Below are 12552 nucleotides of genomic sequence, written 5' to 3'. Positions count from 1 at the left end.
TTGAACTCTGTGGGAGAAGGTGAGGGTGGGATGTTTCAAAAGAACAGCATGTATACTATCTATGGTGAAACAGATCACCAGCCCAGGTGGGATGCATGAGACAAGTGCTCGGGCCTGGTGCAGTGGGAAGACCCAGAGGAATCGGGTGGAGAGGGAGGTGGGAGCGGGGATCAGGATGGGGAATACGTGTAAATCTATGGCTGATTCATATCAATGTATGACAAAACCCACTGAAATGCTGTGAAGTAATTAGCCTCCAACTAATAAAAAAAATAATAATAATAAAAATAAAAATTTTTTAAAAAATAATAAATAAAGGGACTTTGGCCACCTCAAAAAAAAAAAAAAAGTTATAATTTCAAAGCTCACATAATCCTACCTATTTTCTAATTAAACAGCAAAGGTGATAAAAATTTAATACAAAATTAAGAAATATAAAAATTTTAAGACCCTGAAAATAGATTTTAAAGCATTAAAAATCTCACCCACTTCTGAAACATAAGATAAATAGAAACTGTACATTTTGTAAGAAAAAGAAACCTTCGAGTGACTTTTCCAGTGTACCTGAGATTTTCAGGTTTTCATAAAGACACATTTCCCTTACACACAGGAATATCAATATGTTAATTAAAACTGTCCCAACAACTAAAGTTCAGCTATCAATTCATAGACAATTCATAGAATATTCTGCTTAAATCTTACAGATCCAATTGTTCCTGTCTTCTCAAGTCCACTGAATTCATGCAAACAGGTGAGACTCATGCTATATAATTATATAAACATTACCAGAAATACTGAAATATATGCAGACTCACGCTATGTATGAGCTAAAACTATGGCTGTTAAAAAAGCTTGCTACTGCTTGTGACTCTCCTAAGCCTCCCTGAACAAATTCACTCCTCTTAAATTCCACTGTTACTTGAACCTCATATGGCATGCCTGGGCAAATTTGATGACTTGGATTTTGTTTTAGAAGCCAGGCTTACTGCCAAGTCTGCTATGTCTACTCCCCTGACCCACCAGAACAGCTTTAGACAACACCTTCCTTATTTATGTTACTGCTGTGAGCAGTCAAACCACTGCTTACTATTAAATGAGGCTCAACCTCCTCAGGTTTCCTATCTCTTAGGAGTAATGCAATTGACTTCAATGTATTCTGGCTTCCTCAGTCCCACCTCTTATTAAATATAAAACACCACCAACATCACCATACTGAATCACATACTAAGAAGGAAAGCAAAAGATACATTAAACTTCACAATGAGTAACACAACTCATTATCTTCTCTTAAAATGTTTCCATTTTATATATTAGCATTTTACTTATCATTTTTTCTGAAGAACCATGAACTCCACATTTTCTTACCAAAAATGTCCTCATGATCACACTTCATTGAAAAAATAAACGCAGGGCAAGACTCAAAAGCAAGGTCTGGGATATAATTCAGTAAAAATACACACAGTAATTTTAGGCAAAGCTCATTGATTGACGAAAGGCAAGTCATAATAATAAGTTGATTCTCCAACTTACCTTAAGTTAGTATTTCAAATGCCCTTAAATACTTAAGTTTCAGCTCCCCGCAGTGTCTTGGCAATATACACAACATCCAAGTTTTAATTTTTATATCATCTAATAAAATTACTATAGTTTATCTCTGCTAATAGTTTAGAATATATGCCAAAATAACCTTTCTGTATTGGCAAATCCCACTGACAGAGGAACTTGACAGGTTACAGTCCATGGGGTAGTAAAAGAGTTGGACACAACTGAGCAACTAAAGACTTTTGAGAGCCCCTTGGACTGCAAGGTGATCTAACCAGTCCATCCTAAAAGAGATCAGTCCTGAGTGTTCATTGGAAGGACTGATTTGAAGCTCAAACTCCAATACTTTGGCCAACTGATGTGAAGAAGTGACTCACTGGAAAAGACCCTCATGCTGGGAAAGATTGAAGGCAGGACGAGAAGGGGACAACATAGGATGAGATGGTTGGATGGCATCACCAAATCAATGGACATGAGTTTGGGTAAACTCTGGAAGTTTGTGATGGACAGGGAAGCCTGGTGTGCTGCAGTCCATGGGGTCACAAAGAATCGGACATGACTGAGCGACTGAACTGAACTGACCAACTATAAACAACAACAAAAACAATTAGCAAATGGGAAAATCTAAGAAAACACAGGTATAGCAATGCTCTTACAATGATAAAGTTTTAACAAAACAATTAAAATGTTTTCCTCAATTTTCTCCATACTCACTAAAACACAGTTATTCACTAATCTTCATCACAAAATTCTGCTAATACCCTCAGGAGTATTGTCTACTTCTTATCAGGAAAAATGTCAAGGAAACAGAATATTATTTTTCCAAGTGAAATGGTGAAACGTTTATCATTGACTCAATCACCTAATATATATTCTCACTGCATTCAAGTCTAAGGAAAAAGCTGACCAATAGTATGAAAGTAAGGTTCAGCAGTAATCAAATCTTCCTTTATAGTATCTAATGTGCTGTATAAACACACCATTAATTTCTACAGGAAATCATACACGCAACTTCCCTTTTTTCATACTGATTTAAATATCCAATTATACTTAGTATGGTTAGTAAAGCAACCATCCTTCACACCATACTGAGTTAGTAACAATTTAATTCAAATAAGTAGAAAAATGTAATTAAAAGCAAATGACATTCAGTGTGTATATTTAGTAAGATATGAGAAAGGAGGTAACACTGAAAACAGGAATAGAATTAAAAGGAAAAAATTAAAATATTTAAGACAAATATTCCAACTCATTTAGTAAGGTTTAAAAGATTGGATCTCTCAGCTGCCCTTACTCTCTCTCTCAATATTTTAGCTTACTATAGAAAAAAGGTCTAAGAAATAGGAGGAAATAAAAAATAATCAATCATCAATTTGTAGGTATTTTTAAAAAAATCTTATCATTTTGAAAAAAAATTACCACCACTTACTGAGTATCACTGGGCCAAGGACTGTGCTAAGACCTTTAAATACATTTTATCTCATTTAAAACAAGAGAACAAAAACAGAGTACAAATTTTAATAAAAACAAAAAAGTGAGAAAATGAACTTATCTAAAAGACAGTAAATTATAAAGAATACATGAATCAGATGTCCAAACACTAAACAGTCAAACACTATAGATTTAAGATTACGACAAAAAAAAAAAAAAAGATTAGGACAATGATCTAGAAAAAGTTCCTCAAATTCATTTTTTAATTTTTATTTTAAAAAAATTTCCCCTCAATTTTATGTGTGAAAAAGCTGCATATTAAAGTGGTATCTGACAAAACTACACATCATAAAGTAAATTTCTAATAAAAACACATATTCCATCTATTTCTCCCCTTTTAAAAAGGAACAACAGATAAAATACAACACACCTACAGCACAACTTCCTCCCAGTGACTCTCCTCCGGGACTAGAAAGTCAATGTTTAGTAACGAACAAATCCTAAGAATGAAAATTTAAATCTGAAACATAAAGAATATTACAACATCTAACTAATATATATCAATACACTAAAATAGAGCGCCAGAAGCTATCCTCCATGATGGCAAATAATATTAGCAAAATACATTAAACACCAATTTAAAATTCTCTATTTACTCGTGAGGTATATCTTCATTTTCAAGCTAGGGATTAAGTAAAAGAAATGCAAACATAGTATTTTGATTCACTTTTAACTGGAAAAATGTCAAAGTTAACACTGTCCTGATATTTAAAAAAAAAAGCTAAAGACTCTAGAATCTTAAATTGTCTTTAATGGAAAAAAATCTCAAAATACCTTGGTAAGCAATAAACTTAAGTCAGTCACAATGTATTGACTTTATCAAGTGTCAAATCATCTAATTTGTATTTTACAAGCTTGCTAAGGATATTCACTAAATTCAGCTTCTTGCCTTGTCCTCAGTCTCCATCCACTATCTTCTCCACCTCCAAATATTTTTCAAGATCTTCTGTATGGAAATTTAGATATGACACAAGTACTCTCAAGCCTTTAGAGAGAGGGAAAACCTGGAACCCAAAATGACCGAAAGCTGCCGTCTTATGGTATTGACCAATAAAAGTCAAAGAACTAAGACAAGTCTCATAAACTTCCCTTGCCATTAAAAAAAAAGAAAAAACAACTGACTCAAAAGTTAAGTGGTACTTTCTCATTAATTGAACAAATACTGGTGCCTACTATGTTAAAGGCACCTTGCTAGGCATCTGTAAATAAGATACTGATATTATCCCTACCCTCGTGGAATGCTCCACTCCACTGAGAAAGAGAACTCAGACACAAGTAAACTCACTGACATGACCAAATACTGATCTGAATTCTAGTAAGCAGTTTTACTCTCATGGCCCACCTTACTGCATATTATCATCCTAAAAGCATGTTAGTTAATCCACTTAGTCCTTCAAACTACACACTCTTAATTATGCTTAGTAAAATGAAAATTAATTTTTAACTTCCCTGGTGCTCCAGTGACTAAGACTGCACTCCCAATGCAGGGGCCTGAGTTTGATCCCGAGTTAGAGCTAGAATCCCACATGCCTCAACTAACAGGCAGCACAGCCTAATAAATAAATAAATTTTTAAAAGAAAATGAATATGACAGATAACTTTGAAACCTTAATTCTGAACATTTAACACATCATTTTCAAAAGAATTTAAAAATTAGCTAGTAGGTGTTCATAGCAGCACTACTTACAACTGCCAAAAGGTAGAAAAAACTCAAGTCCATCAACGGATGAACAGATAAAGAAATCGGAGTAAATGTATGATAGAATATAATTCAGTCATAAAAAGGAACAAAATACTGCTATGTTCTATAGCATGGATGAACCACAAAAACACTGCACTAAGTGAAAGCCAGACACTAAAGGTCATATATGTATGATTTCATTTATATGAAATATCCAGGATAGATAAATCCATAGAGACAGATCCCAGATTAGAGACTGGGCTGCCAGGGACTGGGAGGGGGCAAGGGAGAAAGAAGAGCAACTGCTTAATGGGTTTGGGGTTTCCTTTTAGGGTGATGAAAATGTTTTGAAACTAGATAGATGTGGTTGCACAATGCTGTGAATGCACTAAATGCCACTGAATCATTCAATTAAAAATGGTTTGTGTCATGTGTACTTTATCCTAAATTTTGAAAACTTAAAAAAATAGCTACTAGACTACTTTAAAATGGACCTTCTGACACAAAACTGCTCAAGTTTAACTTTGGGAAAACCATTTATAAATCAAGTTTCAAATCTTAACTTCTTCGAGATCCATTTTGATTTTGACCCATATCAAAATGTTTTTTAGAAGACTTATGGCAAAAATCATTCTTTAAAAAGCTGTTTTCATAGCTTGTAAATGTTACTTAATGTTTGAGATGTACATTCAATTTCAACTACATGATGATTCTTCTTTATTACATGTTTGGCTAACATCTTTATGGATCATCTGGTTGGTATATAATGTTCTCAATCAAGTTTGTGTCCAATAAAAGTTTGCTGACATCATCAACTGTTTATCTTCTTTATAATAAAAATACTCATTCAAACGATGTTTTTTTTTGTTAAATCCCAGTAACCTAAGTACAATTCAATGCAACCCTCTCCACAAAAGCCACTTTTCCCGTTTCTATCTCTACCATAAGCTGCAACACCATTCAGTCAGCCTAGTAGCACAGTTATTTGGGTTACGTGCCTCCATCCCATTTCCCAAGTTCCTTGAGGGGCCTCTCAATTCTTTCTGCGCCCATCATAACACTACCAACCACCACCCTGAGCATAACAGGTGCTCAAACGATGTCAATGGGATTGAAAAAGACATCTAACATTTAAAAAGCTAATAGAACTGATAATACAGTACAAATACTTCGCAGAGAATTTTTATATAATACGTTCTGATATGTTTTTCAGTGCAAGCCTACAGAGCAGTCTGTTGAACATCAATATGAACATGAAGTAATTCACCTAACACCCGGAAAGAATAAAGGGGGATTAGTCTTATCCATTTCCCTTTTGAAGTTCGCTTGCATAAGTAATAGGGAAACTGAACTTAATGAACCACAGTATTCCAAACCAGGTCACAGGAGAGTTCTAAGTCCCCAGCCATCCTGTTTCTATTTCCTGATTGGTCTGACCTCCAAGCATTATGGTGCTCAGCCTTTCACGATCTCCTTTAAACTCAATACAGGATCTCCTTCAAAACATCTTCCGAGGTGAGCTTTTTCTGAAAATAAAAGCTGACTTCCAGAACTTTCTAGGAGAATTTCGGACAAGGCACCCCACTTTTTAAAATGTTCCGAAACACTTTGCTGCAGAAAAAATAGAAATCTATTTTTCAGAAAAGTCCCGTTATAGTTACACTTCTAATTAAATGTGAGCCATTAACTTGCACAAGTGGAAATTTAACACTACAGCATTACTCTCGTAGCGAAGTATATTTAAATAGACATGTGCACGAATTTTAGAGAGCTCCTGCACTTCCAGAATGCGCATCTTTCAAATGGAGATTGTTTTTAACACCTAGAATAGATGAAAAACCAAGCCTCCTTACACTTCACAGGGACATTCCCTTCACACCACGCTGGCAAAGCAGCGACAACCAAACGCCACCTGGGCAGCGGCCCCGACCCTCGGCCTCCAAACCCCCGGAGTCCAGGTCCCCACTAGTTTGCTTCCAGCCAAGACCGCAGGCACTTCCAAGTCTCTGCGACTCACATGCCTCCTCAGCGGTTTAAATCCGCTCTTTACTCACCACACACACCCACACACACACACGACGTTACCAGACTCGGGACGACCGAGGGACCAGGGAGGGGGAGAGCTCGTGCGAGCGAGAAAAGCTGACGCTCCTCATTCCCGCCCCGCCCGGCACCCACCTGCAGGCCGCGAGCCCGGGGGCGGCGGCGCCGGCGCCCCGTCCTCGCCAAAGACGAGTTTAAAGTCGAGCTCGTCGTGGGCGCCACAGTTTGCAGTAGTCATCGGCGTGGCCCGGGGTGCTGCGGCTCCTCCTCAGGCGGCTGCGGCGGCGGCGGCGGCTCTTCAGCGCCGCTTCATGCCGGGCCGCGCCGGCCAGGAGTTCGCGGCTCCGCAGCAAACTTTCCGGGCGGGGACCGCGACTCCGAGCGTTCCGTTCCGAACTCGAAAACTGGCCGCGCGCCGAGCCGCACCACGAGCCGCCGCCACTGGCAGTCGTCGGTGCCCAAGCTGCCACGGTCGCCTTAGACGATATTCCCCGCCCCCCAACAGCCGCTGCCACCGGCGCGCTCCCGCGCCGCAACGCGCGCCAGGCCCCGCCCACTACCGCGCGCCCGCCTGACCCGGCAGCCCATAGGCCACTGGCGCCGCGGGCTAGCCCGACGGCCCCGCCCTCTCAACCGGCCTACCGCGTGACTCCCTCTCCTGGAGAAGGAAGCCATGTGATCATGGAGGGTCGGGTAGCCCTGCTACCTCTTGGGAGTTGTAGTTTGGCCTCCACTTCATCCCCTCCTAAACCTGGACCCGGTACCAGAGCGCGGGGTCGGTCCGTAGCCCTCTAATTAGATTGAGGGGCCCACTACCGGCCAATCAGAGATCCTCTTCCTTCTTGGGTGGACCGCTAGCTGGGGAAGGGGCGCTCAGAGCCTTGGCGTTAAGGGCGCGGTGACTGGCGGCCGCAGAGTTACTTCTGCTCGCTGAGTTTGGGGAAGGTAACAGCGCTCGGGAGGATTATGTGGCTATCACTCACACCCTCATCTCTTCACCCCAACCTTAATGGCGGAGTCTCCAGAGGGCGGGGACTGGGTTGGGCTTCCAGCTAAGCTAGAGCGGAGCGGGAGAAGACCTGGGTTGCGCGACGGTCCTCAAGCCTGTTACCCGTCGCTGCAGACCCACCCCTGCGGGGCGGAGCCCGCGCTTCGCCGACTGAGCCTTTGTCTACCCCCGCCAGCCCGCCTAGCAGCTGCTTTCTCGAGGACAGCCGGCGCATTCGAGACCTTGGCAAAGTCCTAGGAGCAGGGTCTGTCCCCTGCTGTAAGTCAGGCTAACTGAACGGGAAAGCCCATCGTGAACTCACGCCACTGTAAGGGCTCTGTGACCTCTGCATCCCGATGCACATCCATTAAAGCGGAAGAAACTGTACCACCCAAACTGAGTGGCTGTTAGTGGGAAGGAAGTGACACTGTATCAACAGTTTTCAAACTCTCGGCCCCTCCCCAGGGGGCCAGTCTTCCCCCGAGACAAGCTAACATGCCTCCTCCTGGAGCCTGGGGTGGAGGCTGTGCCCAGGGACGCTGAGCCTGGCTTGTTTACTTAGGACTCCTGCAAGGCACAGGGTGAACCAAGATCTGGGAGAGGTGACAGTGACCAACTCTCCTAGTTCCAGGCCCTGAAGGGCATAGCATCCCTGGAAGTGTGTTGCCTGAACTAGGGTCTCAGGCAGGTGCAAGAGCCCAGCTATATTCTACACTGTCCACAAAAAAAATCCCTGGCTAGAGACTTGAGAATCCCTTGGACTGGAAGGAGATCAAACCAGTCAACCCTAAAGGAAATCAGTTCTGAATATTCATTGGAAGGACTGAAGCTGAAGCTCCAATACTTTGGCCACTTGATGCGAAGAACTGACTCACTGGAAAAGACTGGAAGGCGGAAGATGGGGATGACAGAGGATGAGATAGTTGGATGGCATCACCGACTAGATGGACATGAGTTTGAGGACGCTCCGGGAGCTGGTGATGGACAGGGAAGCCTGGGGTGTTGCAGTCCATTGGGTCACAAAGAGTCAGGCACGAGTGACTGAACTGAACTGAACTGAAGAGGGCAAGGGGGAGCACCCTTAAGAAATGCCTCAGTATGTGGACTGACAACGTGAGCTACTAGGGAATCCTAGGGAAAGCCCACTAAGTCTAGGGTCAGCAAAACAGAGCACTTCCAGACCAGTGAGATGTCTATCTTGGATTGGTTCATCCCTGAGGTCAGAAAACTTTTCCTGCCCTATGCTCTGTACTCATACCTGTGCTGGACCTGGGGAGGCAGAGATAAATTAATCTCCCTTCAGGCATCAGGGAGAGGCCAGCAAATCTAATAATCACTGTGCAAAGAGATTATGGCTGTGCCAAGAACTGAGAGGAAACTCATAATCACCCTGGATGCAAGGCTAAGTAGGAACTGGAGAGATGGGCAAGATGGTTCCAGGCAGAGTACAGATTTCCAAAGACTTGGAAACCAGAGAGTACATGCAGTGAATAAAAGCCAAAAATAAGGCCCGATGAATGGGGAAGAGTGGTGCATGCCACTGTGAGCTTTCTGGACTTTATCCTGAGTGCACGAGGGAACCACGAAAGGGTTTAGAGCAGATTTCCATTTCAGAATCCTGAATGAATCTCTGACTTGGAGTGGGGGAGGGAAAGATTCAAGGCAGAAGACAACCGTAGTCAAGGAGAGGGAACAAATAGCATTAAGTGGGTAAAAGAGCCTTCCAATAAGCAGTCCTGCCTTCAGAGGAACTCCAACCTTGAGGGCCTAAGTATGGAATTTAGAGTCCAGACATCACACTAACTGCAGCCTTCTGCCCCAAGCAGATGTTTGGTCTGCCAATTAGTATTACATGTAATACGACCCTTAGTACACCAAAAGGCCCCAAAAGTTTAGCCAGCTCACCTCTTCCTCATCATAAAATGATGTAATCTCAGGATGTGTCACCCCTACCGCCCCCCTCCCACACACACACATACATCAGTACCTCCCAGGTTATCATCTAGATGGAGAAAATGAACCTTTATCTAACCCCTCTGCCCTCCACACATGACTTTATCTGAACCAGGGGCTCAGCTGGTCAGGCCACGGAGAAGACAGGAGGGAGATCATGGGCCCGCCAGCCCCACCACTGGGCAGGGACCAGAAAAGCTATAGACAGTTGCAGAAATTCACCCATTCATCAAATGTTCAGCGATGCATGTGTTCCCAGCCACTGTGCACCTGGAGAACACTTAAAAGGGCTCATGTCTTGGGGAAGGTTTCTACTATGAAGGAGACTGAGAACCCTAACCTGGGGTGTGATGAGGGCTGGGGCAGAAGTGAGCATCAACTGCAGGAAGAGTGTTAGCACCTTTGGAAGAAAGGCATCAATGACTGGGAGCCCTGCAGGCTGTGAAGAATCAACACACATCAATACACAAATTCTAAAAAAAAAAAAAAATACACAAATTCTCTCTACCCCTTTTCCTTACCCAGGGCCAGGACTCAGGTCAGCTCCCAAAGCTCTTTTAGATGGCAGGCGGCCATCTGACCCACCTCCAGCCTCCTGAGAGCACTGTGCAACCAGGAGGCCCAGGGACCCAGTGCAATAGACAGAACCCCAGACTGGGCCAGGTTCATGGACAGGGATAGTGTGGGTCCCTTCTCCCTCCTGTGTGTATACCAGTCAGGGCCTGAGATGAGAGGGAAACCATCCCTTTTGTCAGCTGCCACATGCTTGGCCCGGAGCCCTCATCATTGAAGGCTCTCCTGTGGCCTCTGAGTGACGATACAGCTTAGCTCAGTCCAGCTCACCTTGTTCCACATTAGGGACAACAGGAGCCTTGGAGAAAAGTCAGAGTTTAGAAAAGTTCTTCCTCTCCATGGCACACATTCCCCACCTCCCACCCCCACCACAAGCTCTTGTTTGACTTTTCCTCTGTGCCTGCTCCCCACCCCCACGCCCAGGCTGGCCAGAGGGGCACAAGGACTGCCCTTGAGCAGCTCCCAATCTGGCCGAGGGGATATGACCAACCAACTACAATCAAGAAAAGTTACTTGCTGAAGTCAGCACAGGGTGCTGGGAAGACAGGGTCAGCACTTTGTCCTCAAGCACTAGGCTGTGGAGTTTGGACTTAATCCAGAGGGCAGTGGACAGCCCTGGAGGAGTTTCTGAGCGGGAGTGACACCTGGAAGGACTGAGTGTGCAGAACGGCAGGGGCAAGAGATTCCCCACCCATCACTGCATCCAGTCCAGTCTGTTTGCTGTAGCCTTCAGAAGACCTGCCCCCCTCTTCTTCTCGTGCTCATATTAAAACCATGTGTGGGACTTCCCTAGTGGTCCAATGGTTAAGATTTCACCTTCCAGTGCCAGGGGTTCGAGTTAGATCCTTGATCAGGGGGCTAAGATCCCACATGCCTCATGCCAAAAAAAAAGAATTATAAAATAACAAACAAACAGAAACAATGCTGTAACAAATTCAATAAAGACTTTAAAAATGGTCCACATCAAAAAAAAAAAAAAAAAAAATGGTCCACATCGAAAAAAAATCTTAAAAAAAAAAAAGTGTCCCCAAAATATGATGCGTTAAGAGGAAGTCCTCGAACCTTCTATTATTGTCCTCAGTTATTAAATATTTGATCATCAAAAAAAAAAAAAAGAGGAAGTCCTCAATCAAGGTGGCTGGAATGGATGGATAAGTGTGGTGCCCACTAGATTAGAGAGGGGGTTGGGTATCTAAGTGGCCTGAGTTTAAGGTGAGCATGGTGAGCACAGTGGGTGCAGCTTTCAGATCTGACTGGGCCCTCCCAGTTGGTCTCAGGTCTTACGCCTCTCTGAGGTTAAGGGCAGGCATCACTGAGGAGTGCTACAGTGAGACCATTTGAGGGCCAACATATACAAACAGAATTCTGCTAGACATCCTCGGTCAACGAACACACACTAGGCCCCCATACTTGCTCCCCTGTGGCACACCCTCTCCCCAATACTTTTCCTGGCCCCTGAAAGTCCCCACACTCTAACCTCTATCTCAGCAACTGACCTCTACCCCTGCCTTTCCTTGCCCATAGCCCAGAAACAGACCTGACTACTCTAGAGCAGAGCCCCACCCCACCCCCCACCCCCCAGGAAAACCACACTGATGGAAGAAGAGGTCTGAGGACAGAGCCCAACCCCACCAGGTAGGTGGATCTCTGGACTTGGTACCTGGCCCACCAGGGTCCTCCCACAAGCTCTGACAAGTTCAGGATGCCTGGAGGGTCGATCCACTGGGACCTGTCTGTGCTGTTCCAGTTGGGTATGAGGAAAAGCAAAGGGGGCATTTTGACTGAATATGTTTTTTGTAAGAAAAATCAGAAATTATGCCTAAAGTTGGATGACTGAGACTGAACCAAGCCTCAGTCTGTCTCCTGGGTGGGGCCCCTTCTCTGGAGTCTCTGGCCCGGGAAGTTAGGGCAGCCTCACCACAGAGTGACCCCATTAGCTGCACAGTGCCCAGGTGAGACTATTTATCCGCTGGCCTCAGGCAGTAGAAGAGCTGATCCCACTCAGAGAAGGGCTCTTGGGCTCAGCAAGGACTAGAAGTGACTCGCCCAAGGTCAAAGAGTGATGGGCTCCTGGAGGCCCTGGTTTTGTGGTATCCTTATCTGCAAACAGAAGAGCAAGTGTGGGTGCAGGGAGGGGCCGCTCCAGGATTGAGGCAGGGGCCTCACCCGCCCAACCCTTGACTCAGGTCCTCAGAGCCAGGAGTACAGACTGGAGATGAGAGGAACAAGGCCTTGACCCAGAGGGGAATCCCCCCTCCACACAGAGCTCTGAAAGGAGGAG

At 44.1% G+C, this 12552-nt stretch overlaps 1 protein-coding gene across 2 annotated transcripts in view; it reads right to left on the bottom strand.

The window, feature by feature from the left end:
- NFATC3 (nuclear factor of activated T cells 3) overlaps positions 1-7274 on the bottom strand; it is a 95132-nt gene extending 87858 nt beyond the window's left edge. For both annotated transcript variants that reach the window (XM_061138787.1, XM_061138788.1), the window contains exon 1: positions 6893-7274. In XM_061138787.1, coding sequence (XP_060994770.1) covers positions 6893-6995 — 103 coding nt within the window. In that variant the 5' untranslated portion in view covers positions 6996-7274. The remainder of the gene's footprint in view (positions 1-6892) is intronic.
- Between the last annotated feature and the right edge of the window lie 5278 nt (positions 7275-12552).

This window comes from Dama dama, chromosome 4, assembly GCF_033118175.1.
Source record: "Dama dama isolate Ldn47 chromosome 4, ASM3311817v1, whole genome shotgun sequence".
Lineage (NCBI taxonomy): Eukaryota > Metazoa > Chordata > Mammalia > Artiodactyla > Cervidae > Dama > Dama dama.
The sequence above is the reverse complement of the archived record's forward strand: the minus strand, read 5'-3'. Positions and strand labels throughout refer to the sequence as shown.